The 21239-nt window shown below is 47.0% G+C and overlaps 1 protein-coding gene across 4 annotated transcripts in view; it reads right to left on the reverse strand.

Annotated features, from left to right (window-relative positions):
- Positions 1-1124: 1124 nt before the first annotated feature.
- The window catches only part of LOC144480566 (zinc finger protein 609-like), a 124124-nt gene continuing 104009 nt past the window's right edge, over positions 1125-21239 (reverse strand). For all 4 annotated transcript variants that reach the window (XM_078200156.1, XM_078200157.1, XM_078200155.1 and 1 more), the window contains 4 exons: positions 14996-15171; positions 10364-10523; positions 6387-6477; positions 1125-3256 (listed from right to left, as the gene is read on the reverse strand). In XM_078200156.1, coding sequence (XP_078056282.1) covers positions 6392-6477; positions 10364-10523; positions 14996-15171 — 422 coding nt within the window. In that variant the 3' untranslated portion in view covers positions 1125-3256; positions 6387-6391. The remainder of the gene's footprint in view (positions 3257-6386; positions 6478-10363; positions 10524-14995; positions 15172-21239) is intronic.

Here is a 21239-nt window from a genome sequence, read left to right on the forward strand (position 1 = left end):
ATGCTCTGACTCATTTCCACAGCCGACCCTGGGCCAAAAGCCAGTCCAGACCCAGACTGGCCTAGGCTGGCACGCTTCCCATGCCCAAACTCACTGCCCACACTTTTGAGCCATTTGAACGAAAAAGCCTGGAGTGCCAACACTTTATCATTAAATTCAGCCCCAAAAAAAATTTAACTCCATTCACCTCAGAAACCACAAGCGGAAGGTTAGGCCCTGCCCGAACAACAGGAGCCTGCCCCAGGTGGCATCGCCAGGGTGCTAGGCCTAGCGAAGGCAGGGCTACACGGAGAGGCGGCACTGATGGGAGGTCACTGCTTTCCTCAGGCTTGGGCTCCAAACGCCAGAACGTGGTCCACACCTGATTGTTTGCACTAATAAATCAGAATATTCATTTCGGGCCAGGATCACACTGTGCCCTCACCTCAGCCCTCCTGTTCACATAATCAGTGATAATTCAGAACAGTTATTTTGATGAAAAGTACAAGACTGCCTAAGCATCATTCTGAGCAAACTCAAGAGCTCAGTCCTGAGGAGTCTGAAGCTCATTCCTTGCCCATTATTCTCACAGCGGGCACGAGGGGTTAAAGTGGAGACAGTGTTGGTGCAGTAAAGTTATCTGCCCCTGGGTGTTACCAGCAGGCTCTGCGATGTCAGGAACAGTGACAGCCGGTGGAAGGACATTACAGGATGTTGCAATGACAACTGGACAGGTTGTGCGATGGCCAACAGACCACTGGCGTGGCTCCGCCCAAAACTGCTCAGAGCTCCCGCAGGTTTCTGGGAAGGTGGCGGGGGAGCCTTGCAAGACAACAACAGCCCAAACACCTCTCCGATTTCCAAACCTTCCGGCCTGGGAATTGAGTGGGAGTGAGGAACAGGCGAATCACGTGATTTATATACCGAATACCTGAAAACTGCTCCCTGCAAGAGGGAAAGTGAACTGATTTACGTGCATTGTCTGGATCCTAAGTTTAGAGTAACAAGCTTGACATTATTAGCAGGTACTGCTCCTGATTTATAAAAAGATTCTATTTACACGTCTCAAAGATTTATGGTGCTAATTCGTCCTCTTGTGCTGTAGCAAGCATATCCTTGATACCTGAGGATATATACACACACACACACACACACACACGCGCACACACACAATGGCCACAAGTTCCTGATGGCATCACTAGTCATTGAAGACATTCTGATACGCTAACACAATAAAAAATCTCCAAAGAAAATAAAATAGTAACAACAACAAAGGATTGAAACTGACAGAAACATGTTTAAGTGCCTTGGGTCTGGATCAGACTGAACTTTAAACGTCTTCAGAATCTAAATGAAATGTCGCCACAGTCCCAGAGGACTGCGCTCCCCTTTGAGGGGTGGCGAATGTAGCCAAGGGTCACCGCACCTCAGGCGAGGGGCAAGGCTGAGAATGCGGGGCCTTCGCAGGCAACCTCAGCCCGGTCCAGGAATCGAACCCTGGCTGTTGGGAATGGCTCTCCATCACAAAGCAGTCGTCCAGCCAACTGAGCCAACCAACACCCTCATCTTGGCGCCAGGGTCCATCCGCACGTTTGGAATTGTACTCCAAATGGACTCTGATTGCTTGAGACAGAAACTGATGTTTTCTCTCCGCAGGCCAGAAAGCCTGGAACCTGGCCCCGATGAACGAGCTTCCGTTTATACTGATCCCAGATTGATTCCAGCTATTTGCCTGCCCCCCGCTGTGGATCTGGACATACAGACTGGGCACAGGGTCACTCTCCACATGCCTAATAAATGTTTTGGGAGTGTGAAGCTGGAGAGTGCGTTTCACTAGCCGCTCAGCCCTGGGTATCGATTATAAAGTGGAGATGCCGGCGTTGGACTGGGGTAAGCACAGTAAGAAGTCTCACAACACCAGGTTAAAGTCCAACAGGTTTATTTGGTAGCAAATACCATAAGCTTTCGGAGCACTGCTCCTTCGTCAGATGGAGTGGATATCTGACGAAGGAGCAGCGCTCCGAAAGCTTATGGTATTTGCTACCAAATAAACCTGTTGGACTTTAACCTGGTGTTGTGATACTTCTTACTGTGCTTATCGATTATAAATCCAGCCCTCGCTCACAGCTGCAAACCTCTTGCTGAGTAATCAGTTTCGTCTGTCGTAATCGTGTTCCCAACAGCTCCAAACCAATCAGGATTTGGCATGACCTGGTTATGACAGAGAGACATTGGGAGGTTGATGGAAACAATGCCTTTCTACTGGAGGACTGCTCTCTACCGAGGCTGGAGATGCTCCGGCTGTTAGACCGGCTGTGGCAGAGATGAGGACATCGACTGCCTCAACTGGGATGATTTCCACTCCCCTTCCTCAAACACAAGGACAGGCCTTGGAGAGCTTGTGATCGTATCACCTCAACATGTGAACCAACTGTAGGCAGACCGGCCCAGAAAGGTCCAAGGTCGCCCCATGAACATTTGTTGAAACGAAACTGTTAATCTTAAGATGAGACCATGTCCTCTTTAGAGCAAAGTGGCAGCCATGCTCCGAGCTGTAGAAGAAACACTTTGATTCGCTTTGTGCTCTGTCAGAGGTGAGGTGGGGGGGCATTGTGTTTCCCGCATCTCAACAGCCGACAGCATTGCATCCTGTGGGACTAGGCACTGGTTAGAGGTGGGAGGGCAAGGGTCATAGGGGCTAAGAAGTGTACTTGTGAGAAGGTAGGGGTGGGAGGGGAAGCAAGAAGGCAGCAACAATATTCCCAAATCTTACTCCTCATTCATTTAAAAACACCGTTCACCATTAATTCAGCGTGTCAGCAATGATTTGAGTCATTTATAAATTACCCACTTTCAATCCAGACCACGTCACGTGTAAGGGAATGAGTCAGAATTACCCTCGCATTGGCCAGCTCTCCAGCACCCGACAACCCGCAGAAAGCAGTGAACTCAACAACAGCATTGATACAGTCAAGTCAATCTCCTTTGCTTGATGGAGTGAGACAGATAAGGGTGTATTCTACAATATATCTACACAGTGAGAAAGGCAGAATTGTCAAACTTTCCTGCTCATAAACACCGGGACACACACACACAACAGGTTATCAGGTCTCCGTTACCAAGGTCGAGAGTCCTCCAGGAGAAACATTACAATAGTCTGCCTGACTTCACGGCAGTAACCAGAAACACCATTGAACTGATGTCTAAGAAAATGCAGAGCATCGTCACGTGATCCAGTCACATGATTCCAAGTGAAGTGATTGCATCCTTTCATTCCCTGGAAGACAAAATAAACATAATGAGAAACAGAGCAGCGTCTCAGAATCAGGACAGATGGATCAATGGTGCAAGGCTTTTGATTAAAAAAAAAATCTTCTCCTTATTGCCCATTCCTGGTTTCCACAGAAACTTAAAGACATGGGCAGTACGGTGGCACAATGGTTAGCGCTGCTGCCTCATAGCGCCAGGGAACCCGGGTCACTGTCTGTGTGGAGTCTGCACGTTCTCCCCGTGTCTGTGTGGGTTTCCTCCGGGTGCTCCGGTTTCCTCCCACAGTCTGAAAGACGTGCGGGTTAGGTGGATTGGCCATGCTAAATTGACCCTTAGTGTCAGGGGGATTAACAGGGTAAATGCGTGGGGTTACGGGGATAGGGCCTGGGTGGGGATTGTCGTCGGTGCAGGCTCGATGGGCCGAATGGCCTCCTTCTGCAGGAATTCTATGATTCTATAATCAATGATATAGGGGCTGCTGACCTCCGAGATGGGGCTGAAAGGTCCCGGGACATTACCTGACCAAGATTAGGGCATCCTTCGTGGGTCCAATATTTAACAACCCCCCATAATGCCTCTCCTCCCCCCCTATTAAGTTAGGAACCAGCGATCAATTTAATTGAGAGGTGTCTGAAGAATTACAATCGACATGGCAATGAATGGTATGATTGTGGCGCACTGGTGGTAGCATTCTCACCTGTCAGTGGCTGCCAGTTCCACTGCAAAGACTTTAGTCCATAATTTAGGCTGGGGCTCCAGCGCAGTACTGAGGGAGTGCTGCCCTGTAGGGGGGCCGTTATTTTTCAGAAGAGACATTAAACCAATGCCCTGCCTGCCCTCAGGTGGACGTAGAGTACCCCATGTTCATTCTTTTGAGGAAGAGCATAGTGTTCCGGTCAATATTTATCCTCAACCAGACTCATTAGCACAAAGTTATCTGCTCATCACCATACTGCTGCTTGTGGGGGTTTGGCATGTGCAACTTGCTGCACCTTTCCTACATTACAACTGTGATTATAATGCAACAGCACTGGGTGGAAATGGGACTTCCGGAAGCAGTGACAAGCGCTGTAGAAAAGCAAGCTATAAAAATGCATTTCTTTTTCAATGTAATGCTGCGTGAACGGTAGGTGTCACTATTCATTGTCCACTCGCTAGCAGAGCAAACACAAAGCTCTCCCTCTCCCTGCCAGCATCATGAACTGGCATCTCCTCCAGCCAAAGGTGAAAGTAAGAAATTTAGGTGAGTTCCCAGTTCATAGAATCCCGACAGTGCAGAAGGAGGCCATACGGCCCATTGAGTCTGCACCCACCACAATCCCACCCCAGGCCCTATCCCCGTAACCCCACATATTCACCCTGCTGATCTCCCTGACACCCAAGGGGTAATTTAGCAAGGCCAATGCATCTAACCCCGCACATCTTTGGACTGTGGGAGGAAACCGGAGCACCCGGAGGAAAGCCACGTAGACACAGGGAGAACATGCAAACTCCACACAGTCAGTGACCCAAGCCGGGGAATCGAACCCGGGTCCCTGGTGCTGTGAGGCAGCAGTGTTAACCACTGGGCCACTGTGCCACCCACATCCTCACTTTCCTACCCATTGCCATGGTGACCAGGTTAAATTCGCCAACTTTCCCTGACAACAGATATCACAGCTTGAAAAATATTCTCGGAAAACCTGATTTAAGCGTGTCCCTGCAAACGTATCATCGGGTACAAAGACATTGGCTTGCATTCCTGGTGGCATCACGCTAGTCTGGGATAGCGGGCTGAGCTACACAATGCCAATTGGAGGTAATAGGCTTGTTGCGTTCATTAAAAAGTCAATCACCAGCCATAATGGGCACAGAATGGAATAGAAAGCTTTCAGAGAGGGATCTATATAGCTGTGTTTCTGTTTTTTTATTCCCATTAGGCAGACTGTAAGGGTGGGATTGTCTGAGGCTGGAGTTAAATCTTGGCTGTTCGGTGTTCTTTGATCACTGGCAGTGCTTCATGGAAGAAGTCAATGTAGGCTTGACATGAATTGAGGATTGAAGAACCTGAGACCTCCTGCAGAAAGGTCCCTGCGTGCACTGCGCTGCTCAGAGGGCAGAGTGCCCCTTTAAATTACAGGCTGTAAACTCAACCTGGGTCACAGGCAACAAGCTCCAATGTGGGATATCCCGCCCGAGCGCTCAGAGTTTTATCCACTCATTCATGGGTCATGGGCATTGTTGGCATTTATTGCCCAGCCCTAATGTTCTTGAGATGGTGAGCTGCCTTCTTGAACCGCTGTTGCCCCGAGGTGTAGGTACACCCACAGTGCTGTTAGGGAGGGAGCTCCAGGATTTTGACCCGGCGACAGTGCAGCAACGGCCAATATATTTCCAAGGGGAATTTCACAGTAACTTCATTGCAGTGTTAATGTAAGCCTTACTTGTGACTAATAAATAAACTTTACTTTAAGTCAGGATGGCTAGTGGCTTGGAGAGGAACTCCCAGGTGGTGGTGTTCCCATGTATCTTCTAGATGGAAGTGGTCGTGGGTTTGGAAGGTGCTGCCTAAGGAGCCTTGGTGAGTTCTTGCGGGTGCATCTCATCGATGGTACACACGGCTGTTACTGTGTACCAGTTGCGGAGGGAGTGAATGTTTGTGGATAGGGTGCCAATCAAGGGGGCTGTTTTGTAAGGATTGGGCAAGATTATTCTCAGCCTGCAGCCCAGAACCTGCTCTGCCTCTTGATTGGCCCAAGTGACGCTTTATTCAGCAGGTGGTGGGTTTGCACGTTTGAATGTCAGCTGCTCCAGCCCGCGCCATCGAGTCCCCACGGTGCAGGAAGAGGCCATTTGGCCCATCGACTCTGCACCAACTCTCTGACAGAGCACCCCACCCAGGCCCAACTCCCCACCCTATCCCCATAACCCTACACATTTAGCATGACCAATCCACCTAACCTACACATCCCCACACTTCACGGAGCTTTCCTAAATGCTAGTTGACAATCAGAAGGAAGGAGTTTTTGATGGGGTTGAGGAGAAGCCCACATCTCAGTCCACTCACATCCTGCGGGGAGGAGAACACTAACATCTCCATTGCAACTTGGCCAACCATGCAAAGGAAAAGAGTAAGTATAAGAGATGATTTTTCTTACCATTCTCACCTTCTGGCTGGTGGGAATAGGGTGGATACAGAGGCCTGGGCTGCAGCATGTTGGCTTGCAACAATGGCTGGAGAGGAAAGACCTGGAAAAGTGGAGAGAAATCCTGATGAAGAGACAGACACACAACAATCGAATGGAAACTGAGGGGAAGGATGAGAGCAGCTGTTCCGTCTATATCCGACAGGCCTATATCATCATGACTAAACACATCCTTCCTTTCCCCGTCTCCCTCCCCACTCTGTACGAGACAAGAGAGAGAAACAACCCAAAGGCTGAGAAATCCCTCTGTCTCCCCGTCTATCAAACCCAGACCGGGAGCTCACGTGGACGGAGTGTAGTGAGAAACGGGAGGGAAATATGTTTAATGCTGTACCCTCAGTGGTTTACTGATTGGGGAAACCTTCCCCAGAAATGTTCTGTGAGCAGCTCCAAGCTGATCCCTCAATCTCATCAGCATCATCTCACACGAGGAGTTGTACAACAGTTTCCATTGCTGTTTTACAATGTTTCATCACAATTTTATTTTTATCTGTTCACTCACTTGTGTTTAGGCATTCTAATATCATTCTATAATCCAGAAATTCCCAAAATCCAGATGCGACTTGCTCCTGAGCAGTCTACACTGGAGAGGTTACAGTGTATAGGCTACACCGTACTCTCAATTAAATAGTGTATAGTCTAAATATACTGGATATCGATCACAAAATGCCATAGTTAGGAAAGCCCCACCAACACCTCTACTTTCTCAGAAGACTAAGAAAATTTGGTATGTTCGCTACGACTCTCACCAACTTCTACACATGCACCATAGAAAGCACTCTTTCTGGTTGTATCACAGCTTGGTATGACTCCTGCTCTGCCCAAGACCGCAAGAAACTACAAAGGATCGTGAACCAAGCCCAGTCCATCACGCAAACCAGCCCCCCACCCGTTGACTCTGTCTACACTTTCCGCTGCCTTGGTGAAGCAGCCAGCATAATTAAGGACCCCACGCACCCCAGACACACTCTATTCCACCTTCTTCTGTCGGGAAAAAGATACAAGAGTCTGAGATCACGTAACAACGGATTCAAGAACAGCTTCTTCCCTGCTGCCATCAGACTTTTGAACGGACCTACCATATATTAAGTTGATCTTTCTCTACACCCTAGCTATGACTGTAACACTCCACTCTGCACCCTCTCCTTTCCTTCTCGATGAACAGTATGCTTTGTCTGTATAGCGCGCGAGAAACAATACTTTTCACTGTATACTAATACATGTGACAACAATAAACCAAATCAATAGATGCTCATCATCCATCATGTTCTGTACTTTGCTTCTATCCTGATGTCCACGTCACCTGAGCCACACATTTTAGCAAGCGACTTTGGAAAAGGACCGTAGCCAAGCTACACAGAGAACAGAGGGAGGCAGGGAGACGTCGGGGTAACTGAAGATCAGCAGGTGCTTGCAACAAAGAAGTGAGTTAGCAAGGACGTAGTTCTTGGGTCAACACTTCTGTTCAGAGCAACAGCATCAGATAATCATAGAATCATTCAGTGCAGAGGAGGCCCTTCGGCCCATCGAGTCTGCACCGACAGGTGTGAAATGCCTGACCTCCCACCCAATCCCATTTTACCAGCACTTGGCCCACAGCCCTGAATGTTAGGATGTGCCAAGTGCTCATCCAGATACTTTTTAAAGGATGTGAGGCAACCCACATCCACCACCCTCCCAGGCAGCGCATTCCAGACCATCACCACCCTCTGGGTAAAAACTTTTTTCTTCACATCCCCCTAAACCTCCTGCCCCTCACCTTGAACCTGTGTCTCCTTGTGACTGACCCTTCAACTAAGGGGAACAGCTGCTCCTTATCCATTCTGTCCATGCAGTGAGTGGAGCAATGATCCACAAAGGCCCTAAACCACCCCCTGCGTGTCTCGAACATCATTAGACAAAGGTCTGATGCTGTCGATGCGAGGTGGACTGTTTATTTCACTCTGAGATTGAAAGATTTCTGTTAACTAAAGGCATTAAAGCTGGAATATGGAGCAAAGGTGGGATATGGAGTTAGGTCCTGGGTCTACCGTGATCCAGCTGGATAAACTGGACAATCTTGATGGGCCAAAATGCCTTGTTCCTATGATTATTTAAGGCTGCCAGTCAGCTATTAAGAATGACTGGATCATATGCTTCTGTAAAGGTAGAACTAAAGGGCGGCACGGTGGCACAGCGGTTAGTACTGCTGCCTCACAGCGCCAGGGGCCCAGGGTCGATTCCTGGCTTGGGTCACTGTCTGTGCGGAGTCTGCACATTCTCTCCGTGTCTACGTGGGTTTCCTCCGGGTGCTCCGGTTTCCTCCCACAGTCCGAAAGACGTGCTGGTTAGGGTGCATTGGCCGTGCTAAATTCTCCCTCAGTGTAACCCAAACAGGAATGTGGCAATTAGGGGATTTTCACAGTAACTTCATTGCAGTGTTAATGTAAGCCTACTTGTGATATTAATAAATAAACTTAAAGCAATTCCAAATCACGCTGAATGATATAAAATGTCGATGGGCCAAATCATTCCATGAGCACCCACTCTACCACAGCTTGATACCCAGTATTTTCATATTTAAAGTTTATTCATTAGTGTCACAAATCGGCTTACATTAACCCTGCAATGAAGTTACTTTTTTTATTCATTGGTGGGACATGGGTGTCGCTGGCTGGGCCAGCATTTATTGCCCATCCCTAGTTGCCCTTGGAGGGCAGTTGAGAGTCAACCACATTGCTGTGGCTCTGGAGTCACATGTAGGCCAGACCGGGTAAGGACGGCAGATTTCCTTCCCTAGAGGACATTAGTGAATCAGATGGGTTTTTCCGACAATGGTTTCATGGTCATCAGTAGATTCTTAATTCCAGATATTTTTTATTGAATTCAAATTCCACCATTTGCCGTGGCGGGATTCGAACCCGGGTGCCCAGAACATTAGCTGATTTTCTGGATTAATTTTTTAAAAATACTTTTCCAATTCAATCAAATCAAGTCCAATTCAGAGTCTCAACAGGTTGAGACATTTCCGATCCAGGCTGACAAGACAGGGCATGCAATCCTCTACCCTGTCTTGGGCCTGATCTACATGAGCCAAGCTGATTGGAGTAGGCAGACGTCTCCGCCCCCCCAGGCTTAATCTCATTTGCATCTTAGCCAAAAGGCCGAGATGCCGCTTTTAAAAATTGCTTCATATGAAGCATATGAAGCTTAAATGCAACCCAATGACCACTACCAAGTGCAGCATCTGCAGACTACACTTGATCTTAGCCAAAAGGCCGAGAAGCGCTGAGTTTCTGGATTAATTTTTTTAAAATACTTTTCCAATTCAATCAAATCAAATCCAATTCAGAGTCTCAACAAGTTGAGACATTTCCGATCCAGGCTGACAAGACAGGGCGGGTGACTAAGCCACCCTGTCCTGGGCCTGATCTACATGAGCCAAGCTGATTGGAGAAGGGGGAGGTTCCTCCTCCAAGACTTGGGCTCATTTGCATCTTAGCCAAAAGGCCGAGATGCCGCTTTTAAAAATTGCTTCATATGAAACATATGAAGCCTCAGCGTAACCTAATGACCTCAACCAAGTGCAGCACCCTCTCCATGCTACACTTGATCTTAGCCAAAAGGCCGAGAAGCGATGAGTTTCTGGATTAATAGTCTAGCGATAATACCACTGAGCCATCACCTCCCCAAGCAAAATGATGAGATTACACCATTCTTATTTCAGGAATTTCACCTCAAGGATAGGCTGACTGTTAATACGTAATACAAACAAAACACTGGGGCTGAACACTGTTTAGCAGCAGTGACAGGAGTTGAAGCAGCCATTCACCCTCACTCTCAGCTCCAATATTAAATATCCCACAGACTGATGTCTCTGAATGATTGAATTCCATTTACATACAACAACATTGCATTTATTTGTTCCTGTGTTTCCTTGTCAGTCCTACCTGTTGCATATGGGAGGTCATATTGCCCGGGGAGCAATGGGTACCCCATTCCAAGGTGGTGGTGTGAGGTGATCTGTCGTTGGGATGGTGAAGAACGGGGCCGCTCTTTATCGATCTCTCGCTCTCCTCGCTCTCTTTCGTGAGAAGGTTTCTCGCTTGTCTACATTTCAGGAAGGATACACATTAACATCACAGACATCACCGTTTGCCTCAGCTGGGAGCACTCAAGAGTTTCAGATTTAAGCCTCCCTCGAGGATTCAGACAAATTACCTCGGCTGCCAGTGCAGTATCATAAAATCCCTACGGTGCACAGTGAGGCCATTCGGCCCATCGAGTCTGCACCGACCACCATCCCACACAGGCCCTATTCCTGTAACCTCACATATTTACTTTACTAATCCCCCTGACACGTGGCCAATCAACATACCCTGCAGAGCTTTGGACTGTGGGAGGAAACCGGAGCACCCGGAGGAAACCCACGCAGACACGGGGAGAACATGCAAACTCCACACAGGCAGTAACCCGAGGCCGGAATTGAACTTGGGATCCCTGGCGCTGTGAGGCGGCAGCGCTAACCATTGTGCCACCGTGCCACCCCAAGTACTGAGGGAGTACTGCACTGTTGGAGGTGCCAGCTTCTGAATGAATTGTGCTCCTGTCTATGTGGGAATAAACTATCAGGTGGCACTCCCTGAAGCAGTGCAGGGAGTTTGCTTGATGTAACTAACTAGTCGCTCATCCCAGTTGCTGTTTGTGGAATCTTACCACATATGAAATGCCTGCCAAGATCAAAAAGGCAAGCACTCTACTCCTCATGAAGTAATCACTCATTTGTGAAGGGCATTTGGCTACACCAAGGACACTAGTAGGACAACTAAATAAAGTCAAGTTCTATCGTTATCACTGGAGAGATATTGTGTGCCCTTGATTACTCATTGACAAACTGTGCAAATAAGGTGAGAGTGGGCAATAGCACTAATCACCCAGATATGGAACAGTGGATTATAAAATGTACAATGTTACGCTTGTACAGAACCAAAACACTATCAACGTGTTTGAAAAGGTTTATTATGCAGACAGTTATCATCAAAGTGAGTGCCAGGGATTAGAACTCGCCCAATTCAGACGTAGCATGGCCAAGTGCAGTTCATTACCCATCACAATGATATATCTTAACCCCAGCCTCAGAATAATATCGACATTTGGAGGGCCGAAGGGCCTGTTTCCTGTGCTGTACTGTTCTTTGCCACTCCCATTCCCCAGGCCAGTTGGGTCAGCTAATTTAATGGTGTTGAGAGCAGCCATGACCTTACGGATGGCGGAGCAGGCTCAAAGGGCCAAATGGTCCCACGTCCAATGTTCTTTAATACCCAAACTGCAGAGGGCTTGACAGATCCATGGAACCGGTTACTGAGACTCAAACAGGTTTCATGGTGAATCATTATACCCGGCAGGTTGAGGTTTTTCTATCAGAGACTCCCACCCACCTTCTAACCCGAGATCAGTTTGTATTTTGAAGGTGGCAGATTTTGGGACTCTGAAATTGAAGGCCACTCGATCATCGCTACCTTGTGGTCAGTTTTCATATACAAGAGAAAAGCAGGTTTTTTTAAAAAAACACAACAAAACGATTGCTTTCTATCCCGTTCTGGGCGAAGTAACAGATGGCCAGCCTAGGAGGAGTTGGATTCTGATCTCAGGTTCAGGATATGTGCAAGTCCCTCTCAAATACAACTCTGAATAAAATGTTAATTAGTCCACGTTGCCCTAATGTAGCAGGGCTACAACTATGTTGGTCACAAAGGTTAAACGTATGCAATAGTTTACAGTCATTTTGGAGCTTAGTAGGCTTCTGGACTGACTAGAGGTTGAAAGATGTGTGAGAGGTGAGAGTGTGCTGGGTGGGGGTAGAGTCAGGTTCCTGGGGTGTCAGAGAACACTGGCGGGGGGGGTTCCTTGGGGAGGGTTAGAGGTGTGTGCGCGCATTTGCATGCACGTGTATGTATGTGTGTGCGTGCGCATTTGCGTGGTTGTGTGCGTGCATTGCATGTGTGTGCACATTTGCATGTGTGTGTGGGGTCCTCTGGGTGTCCCCTCTGGTTGTTTGCAATAGTTATCCAGAAGTTGGAAGAGGTTTCAATTCTTCTAACTTTTTCTGGTGGAACCAATCTAAGTTTATACCCGCATCCGCAAATTAGTCACTGGGGAGCTTGGAAGTTACGACCCAATTAATCTGTCCAATTAAAACAGCGCATGTTTTGGAATCAGCACATTACCCATCCTATTCCTGTGTTAACATTCTGGAGATTGATGACATGAGCAGCACGTGACTGGAACTTCGCCCATTTGCCAGACAACCTCGCGTTACTGAGACAGGAATGACAGGTTTACTATCATGGGCGTGGCTAGTCAGAATAGGAAACTGGTTGAATATGTGAATGAATGGGTACTTAATTTCCATTCACATATTATGATGCCCTCCCCCCGGCAGTGAACAGACTCTGACGAAGCATCCAGGATTTACTTTTAAATTGAGAAAGTTCCGTGAAGGATACAGAGTTCATAGAAATCATAGAAACCCTACAACACAGAAAGAGGTCATTTGGCCCATCGAGTCTGCACCGACCACAATCCCACCCAGGCCCTACCCCCATATCCCTACATATTTTACCCGCTAATCCCTCTAATCTACACATCCCAGGACACTAAGGGGCAACTTTAGCATGGCCAATCAACCTAACCCGCACATTTTTGGACTGTGGGAGGAAACCGGAGCACCCGGAGGAAACCCATGCAGACACGGGGAGAATGTGCAAACTCCACACAGACAGTGACCCGGGCCGGGAATCGAACCCAGGTCGCTAGAGCTGTGAAGCAGCAGTGCTAACCACTGTGCTACCGTGCCGCCCGTTGGATGGTAGGTGAAGAAAATCAGGTAATAATTACTGGTGGGGCACTATGGTTTCCAAAGCAGGTGGATTGCAGGAAGATTGAAAGGCAGAGGGTTCGTGGTCCCACACGGGCCAAAGAATGCCCTCAGAGCAGAAGGCCAGGTAATCAGTGCAAGTCTTAGCACAGCGAGGATGTGCGGTGAAGGAGCCTATCGGGAGATTATAAAGAACGATGGGTAAGATCAGTGTGGCAGCAGCGAGAAGCAATAGGAAAGATTGTGAAAAGGGTCTGTGAGCTAGTGGTGGGAGAAAGGTTTGCGTCAGATGAAGGACTCTCTCACATCTTGTCCAGCAGCACAAGAGAGGCATCAGAATATTCTTGGAAGTAGTGTTGGGAAGGAGCTGTGTGTATGATGACTGAAGGATTGTTGAGAGGAAAGGAACAAAGAGGAAATTGAGCTACATTTTGGGAATGGTGGGAGTAATGAGAATGTTCACTGGTGAAGAAGGACCCCCGATGGAGTCACCGAGGGCACGAGGCAGCAGCTGCTGGCTGGACTCAGGCAGTGACAATTTGGAAGGGATCCAGATAGTTCTTGCTCAACAAGAGCAGGGAGGATTTAGAGATGTTGTGATTTGATCACCGCACTGCGAGAGGATTGAAGGCTGCGTGCACTGATACTGAAGAAATTTGATGAATCCAGAACGGTTCCAACAGCACAGGGGTGATCAGACTGGCTGAGTGGAGATCATTGATTATATGTTTTTTTTTTATTCGTTCATGGGATGTGGGTTTCCTTGGCTGGGCCAGCATTTATTGCAGATCCGTGAGGGCATTTAAGAGTCAACCACATTGCTGTGGCTCTGGAGTCACATGTAGGCCAGACCGGGTAAGGACGGCAGATTTCCTTCCCTGAAGGACATTAGTGAACCAGATGGGTTTTTCCAACAATGGTTTCATGGTCATCAGTAGACTTTTCATTCCAGACTTTTACTGAATTCAAATTTCACCATCTGCCGTGATGGGATTCAAACCTGGGTCTCCCAGCATTACTCTGGGTCTCTGGATTAATAGTCCAGCGACAATACCACTACGCCACTGTCTCCCCACTATTTTGGGGTGGCACAGTGATTAGCACAGCTGCCTCACAGCGCCAGGGAAAATTCCGGCCTCGGGTCACTGGCTGTGCGGAGTCTGCACGCTCTCCCTGTGTCTGCGTGGGTTTCCTGCGGATGCTCCAGTTTCCCCCCACAGTTCAAAGACGTGCGGGGTAGGCCATGATAAATTGCCCCTTAGTGTCAGGGGGATTAGCAGGGCAGATATGGGGGGGTTACATGAATAGGGCCTGGGTGGGATTGGGGTCAGTGCAGACGCGATGGGCTGAATGGCCTCTTTCTGCACTGTATATAATTCTATATTCAGAGAGACAAAGGGAGAGAGGAGAGAGCCCGGAGCTGGCAGGAAAGGAGACAGAGAATGAGCCATCTATTCCAGCACAAATTAAACATTGAAATTAAACAGCTGTAAAGAGACATGTTGGTACTAATCTTATAGAGAGGTGCAAAGCACATCAAAGTTTTGGAGACTGTTTTGGGCTTGTGCTGAAGCAGGATGAGCGCATCTCCTCCAGTTTAGAAAGTGGCCCTGGACCTGAATGAAGAGTTAATTTGCTGGAGCGATTTTTACTGGTATCTCAGCAGACAAAGCAGTTCCCCTTGCTGTCAGCCCTGCTTACTTACTGTTGGTGATCTGCTCTTGTACTGACTGGCGTGTTGCTGTAGAATATCGAGGGCCATGGATTCGGAGCTGGGTTTGCTGCCTACACCAGGGCTCCCGCGCGCACGATCGTTGTCTTCGTGTCCCGGAACCTTATTCGCGTATGGTGAGAAAGAGAATCCCGAGGACAGGTACGACCCTGAAAAACAGATGGTCTAAATTAATCAGAGAAAATGGCACCAACTCAACGATCATCGATGATTGTCATAGAAACTACAAAAGGTCGTGAATGAAGCCCAGTCCATCACGCAAACCAGCCTCCCATCCATTGACTCTGTCTACACTTCCCGCTGCCTCGGCAAAGCAGCCAGCATAATCAAGGACCCCACGCACCCCGGACATTCTCTCTTCAACCTTCTCCTGCCGGGAAAAAGATGCAAAAGTCTGAGGACCACGTACCAACCAACTCAAGAACAGCTTCTTCCCCGCTGCCATCAGACTTTTGAATGGACCTACCCTGCATTAAGTTGATCTTTCTCTACACCCTAGCTATGACTGTAACACTATATTCTGCACCCTCTCCTTTCCTTCTCTATGAACGGTATGATTTGTCTGTACAGCGCACAAGAAACAGTACTTTTCAGTGTGTCCCAATACATGTGACAATAATAAATCAGAAACTCACAAACCAACCATATAAGTCCATTAACCAGTGAGACAGGGAAGGGAAAGATCTTAACTACAATCTTTACTTCAGAACTTTACCAAAGGGAAATTAGGAAATAATTTTACACCCAAAGTGTAGTAGAAGTTTGGAACTCTCTTCCACAAATGACAGTTGATGCTAGGTCAATTATTAACCAAAGGCATTAAGGGCAAGAAGGCAAACAGAGACAGATATGGAGCTTTTCTTTCTATTTGTTCTTGGGATCCAAGCATCAGTGGCAAGGTCGGCATTTAATTATCCTTCAGAGGGTGGACAGCCACATGAACGTATTAATTATTCGACCCTTCAAACCTGCTCCATCATTCAATAAGATCATGGCTGGTCTGATTGCAGCCTCAATGCCACTCTCCTGCCTACTCCCCGGACCCTCTGACTCCCTTGTGAGTCATGAATCTATCTACCTCTGCCTTCAAAATATTGAATGACCCTGTCTTTACCACTCTCTGGAGTTCCACAGGCTCACCACCCTGCGAGAAAATAATTCTCCTCACCTTTGCCTTCCGCACAAGGTGAAGCATCCTCTCTGCATTCACTTTGTCAAGTCCCCTTGGGATCGCATATTCTTTAGTAAGAACACCTCTCTTATCCTCCTAAACTCCAAAGGATACAGATTCAACCTATCCAACCTTTCCTCATTAGATAACCCCATCATTCCAGGACTGCTTCTAATACAACTGTGTCCTTTCTTAAATAAGGAGACCAACATTTTACAACGTACTCGCGATGTGGGTCTCACCAACTCCCTGTACAACTGTAGCAAAGCATCTCCGCCTGTACTTTCCATACCCCTTGCAATAAATTACAACATTCCACTTGCCGTCCTCACTACTTGGAGTATCTGCATACTAGTTTTTTTTAGATTCACGCACTAGGACACCCAGATCCCTCTGTAACTCAAAGTGTTCTGCAATATCTCTCCATTTATATAACGATGCTGCTTTCTATTCTTCCTGCCAAAGTGGACGAGTTCACGTTGACCCAAACGATACTGCATTTGCCAAGTTTTTGCCCACTCACTTAACCTATCTAAATCCCTTTGCAGACTCCTTATGGTCCTCCTCACAACTTACTTTCCTACCTATCTTTGTACCATCAGCAAATCTAGCATCTATACATTCGATTCCATCATCCAAATCATTAATAAACATTGCAAAAGTTCCCTGTGGCACTACCACTCTGCCAAATCAAAAATGACCCATTTATGCCTACTCTGCTTCCTATAAGCTAACCAATCCCCTATTCAGGCTAATTACTCCCTACACCATGATTCTTTATTTTGTAGAGTAATCATTGTTGCTGCACCTTGTCAAATACCTTCTGAAATCTAAGTGTACCACATCCTCAGGTTCCCCTTTATCCATGCTACGTTTTACTTCTTCAAAGAACTGTAATAAACTGTCAAACATAATTTCCCTTTCACAAAACCACGCTAACTCTGCCTGATTGCATTGAGATTTTCTAAGTGCCCTTAAAATATATTCCGATATTTTCCCTATGACATACGTTAAGCTTCCTGCTTTCTGTCTCCCTACATGCACTATTTCCCAATGGAGTGAAACATTTCTGCAATCTAGGGAATTTTGGAAAATCAAAACCAATGCATCTACTATCTCAGCAGTTACTTCTTTGAAGAATCTAGGATCTGGGGACTGGTCAGATTTTAGTTCTAATAATTTCCTCAGTACCCTTGCCCTGGGGATTGAGTTCTTCCCTCTCTTTCACCCCCTTGATCACAATTATTTCTGGAATGTTATTTGCATCCTCTACAGTAAAGACAAAGACAAAATATCTGTTCAATTCATCCACCATTTCTTTATTTTCCATTATTAATTCATTAGACTCACTCTCGAGAGTAAAAGTACTCACCTTAGTTACTTATTTCCTTTTTATATACCCGTAGAAACTCTTGTCTCTGAGAGATCTGCATTGCTCCTACTCTGGCATCTTGCTCATTCCCAGTTTCTTTGCTCCGTGATTGCTGGCTGGGACCTAAGCTCTGGAATTCCCTCCTTCAACCTCTTTGTCTTTAAGATATTCCTTAAAACCTACCTCTTTGACCAAGCTTCTGGTTTACCTGATGTAATATTGGCTCAATGTTAAATTTCCCTGTAAAGCCTCTTGGGTCAACTTTGCAACTTTTATGGGTGGCACAGTGGTTAGCACTGCTGCCTCACAGCACCAGGAACCTGGGTTGGACTCCCAGCTTGGGTCACTGTCGGTGCAGAGTCTCCCCGTGTCTGCGTGGGTTTCCTCAGAGTACTCCCACAGGTGTTTCCTCCCACAGTCCGAAAGACGTGCTGGTTAAGTGCACTGGCAGTGCTAAATTCTCCCTCAGTGTACCCGAACAGGTGCCCGAGTGTGGTGACGAGGGGATTTTCACAGTAACTTCATTGCAATGTTGATGTAAGCCTACTTGTGACACTCAAATAAACTTTAAACTTTATCTGTTTTTATACTTCTAGCTAGCTTTCTCTTATACTCGAATTTCTCCCTCAATGTTCTTTTAGTCATTTTTTTGTATTCTGTCCAACCATCTGACTTGCCATTAATCTATACGAAATTGTATTTTCTTACTTTCAATTCGATACTTAGCTTTCTAAGTTGGACGGGGATGGCATGTCCTTCCTCAAGAATCTTTCTTTCTCACGGGATCATATTGTCTTAAATATCTGCGCAGTTCACCGTAGCCTGCTCTGTCTTCATAATTGTCATAATTACCCTTAATTCAGTTTAAAATACTAGTCTTAGATCCACCTTTCTCTCCCTCAAACTGAATGCAAAATGTTATGATTGCTCCTACATAGGAGTGCCTTTACTATGAAGTCAGGTCCTAGCCATTATCATCTTGCAGCCATGTCCCTGTACTAGCTGTCAGTACATACATACTTATTTCTATCTGAACTCTTAATTTATCTGTTTTATTACAAATGCTATGAGTATTTAGATACAAAGCCTTTAGTTCTGTCCTTTCACTATTTTTGTAACCTGTAACCGTACCTCCTGGCTCACACTTAAGTTTGTATTTTCAATCCCTTCCTGCCACAATGATTATCATTTCCCTTATTGCCACCTGCTCTCTTGCTTTATCTCCTCCCTTTAAAGAACCACATCTTCCCACACTTGATCACTAGTTTAAAGCCCTCTCTATTAACCTAGTCATAAGCCTCACCCAGAACACTGGTCCCAGTATGGTTCAGGTGTAAATCAACCCCAATGGCACAGCTCTTACTTTCCCCAGTACTGGTGCTGGGGCTCCATGAACCAAAACCCATTTCTCCCACTCTAATCTTTCAGCCGCACACTTAACTCTCTAATCCTATTTACCTTACGCTGATTGGCTCACGGCAAATCCTACAGTGCAGGAGGCCGCCATTTGGTCCATCGAGTCTGCACCGACCACAATCCCACCCAGGCCCTATCCCCATAACCCCATGCATTTACTCTAGCTAATCCCCCTGACACTAAGGGGCAATTTAGAATGGCCAATCCACCCAACCTGCACATCTTTGGACTGTGGGGGGAAACCGGAGCACCCGGAGGAAACCCATGCAGACATGGGGCCAAGCCGGGAATCGAACCCGGGTCCCTTGCACTGAGGGACAGCAGTGCTAACCACTGTGCCACCATGCTGCCCTTTGCGGTTCTGCATTTTAATTTAGCCCCGAGCTACTCATACTCCCTCTTTTCAAGTCCTACCTATGCTGTTGGCACCAACCTGGACCATGATCACTGGATCCTCCCCCTCCTACTGCAAGTTCCTTTCCAGCCCTGAGCAGAAGTCCCGAACCCTGGCACCAGGCAGACAACAAAGCCTTCTGGATTCTTGTTCCTGGCTGCAGAGTGCTGCGTCTGTGTCTCTGATTATACTGTCCCCTGCTACCATTACATTCCTCTTAATTCCCTGCCCTGTACCACGGTCAGTTTGCTCATCCACCCTTCCTTCAGCTCTCGCCTTCTTCCATTCAGGCTGCAAGAAGCATAAACCTGTTGCACAACTGCGAGGGCTGAGGCTCCTTCACTTCTACCTTCTGGATCCCCTTAACCTGCTTCACTCGTAGTCACACCCTCCTGTCCACGGCCACTGACCAAATTAAATAACCTTATCCTAAAACATATGACCAGCATCTGGGATAAAGTGTCTATGAGCATCGCCCTGATGTATCGCACTGATGGCAGCTCCTTGAGCCATCGTGAATCACTGCAGTCCATGTGGTTATGGGAATATCCATTGTGCTTTTTGCTGCAGTGGTTGGATACATCTCTGTGGCTTGCTAGGCCATTTCAGAGGAAGGGTAAGAGACAACTACATTGCTTTCGGCCAGGAGTCTCATGTAGGTCAGAATGGCATCGCACATTTCCTGCCCTGAATCATAGAATCCTTACAGTGCCGAAGGAGGCCATTTGGCCCATCGAGTCTGCACTGACTCTCTGACAGAGCATCTTATCCACCCCCTGTCCTATCCCCATAATCCCACATACTTAACCCACTAATTCCCCTAATCTACATACTAAGGGGCAGTTCAGCATAGCCAATCCACGTAACCTGCCCATCTTTGGACTGTGGGAGGAAATCGGAGCACCCGGAGGAAACCCACGCAGTCACGGAGAGAACGCTCAAAGTCCACACAGACAGTCACCCAAGACTGGAATCGAACCTGGGTCCCTGACGCTGTGAGACAGCAGTGCAACCCACTGTGCTGCCCTGAAGGACATTAGCGAGCCAGATGAGGTTTTTACAACAATCCGGACGTTCGACAATCCTTATTAATGAGGCTGGCATCTATTCCGGATTAATTAATTAATTGAATTTAAATTCTCCCCACTGTCGAAGGCAGATTGAGAATCAGTCACAATCTTACTGAATGATGGAACAACTCAAGGGACTAAATCCTAATCCTATGATCCCACCAAGCTGAATCATACAGATTAAATCAAGTAAGTCACTTCCTATTGTATAAAATAGCTAGAAGTACTAACAAGCTATTATAATACCCTCCTTTTTTTGGAAGGGAAAGTTTTGAATTGTGCGTTTTTGGTGATTTTTCCATAGATTCCTGAATGTAATACACCTGGCTGTATTTGGGTCTAGTGGTACCAATGGGATATTATTATACCCAGAATATCTGCAAAGTAATGCAGACAAAAAAACAATGCATAAAATCCACCTGAGTTTCTTTTTCCAGGTGTGGCACTCTTAGGAACATGGGAAACAAAGTCTGCCTTGAGCCTGCCCCACTTTCTCTGGGTTTAAAAGGATATGGGGATACAGCAATTAAATGGAGTTGAGGTACAGGTAAGACATGATCAACTTGAACAGAGGAGCAAGGCTGAGGGTGGATGATTGAGACAGTCACATCCCATGAAAGAATTAGAAAGACCTACTGCTGTTTACAGCGGAAACAGTTTCTCTGTATCTAGCCTATTGAGTCCTTTTACTAATTTAAATACCTTAAGCATAGGCTGCTGTCTCACAGCTCCATGGACCTGGGTTCGATTCCCAGCTTGGGTGACTGTCTGTGCAGAGTTTGCACATTCTCCCT

Source organism: Mustelus asterias, chromosome 29, assembly GCF_964213995.1.
Source record: "Mustelus asterias chromosome 29, sMusAst1.hap1.1, whole genome shotgun sequence".
Taxonomy (NCBI): Eukaryota; Metazoa; Chordata; class Chondrichthyes; order Carcharhiniformes; family Triakidae; genus Mustelus; species Mustelus asterias.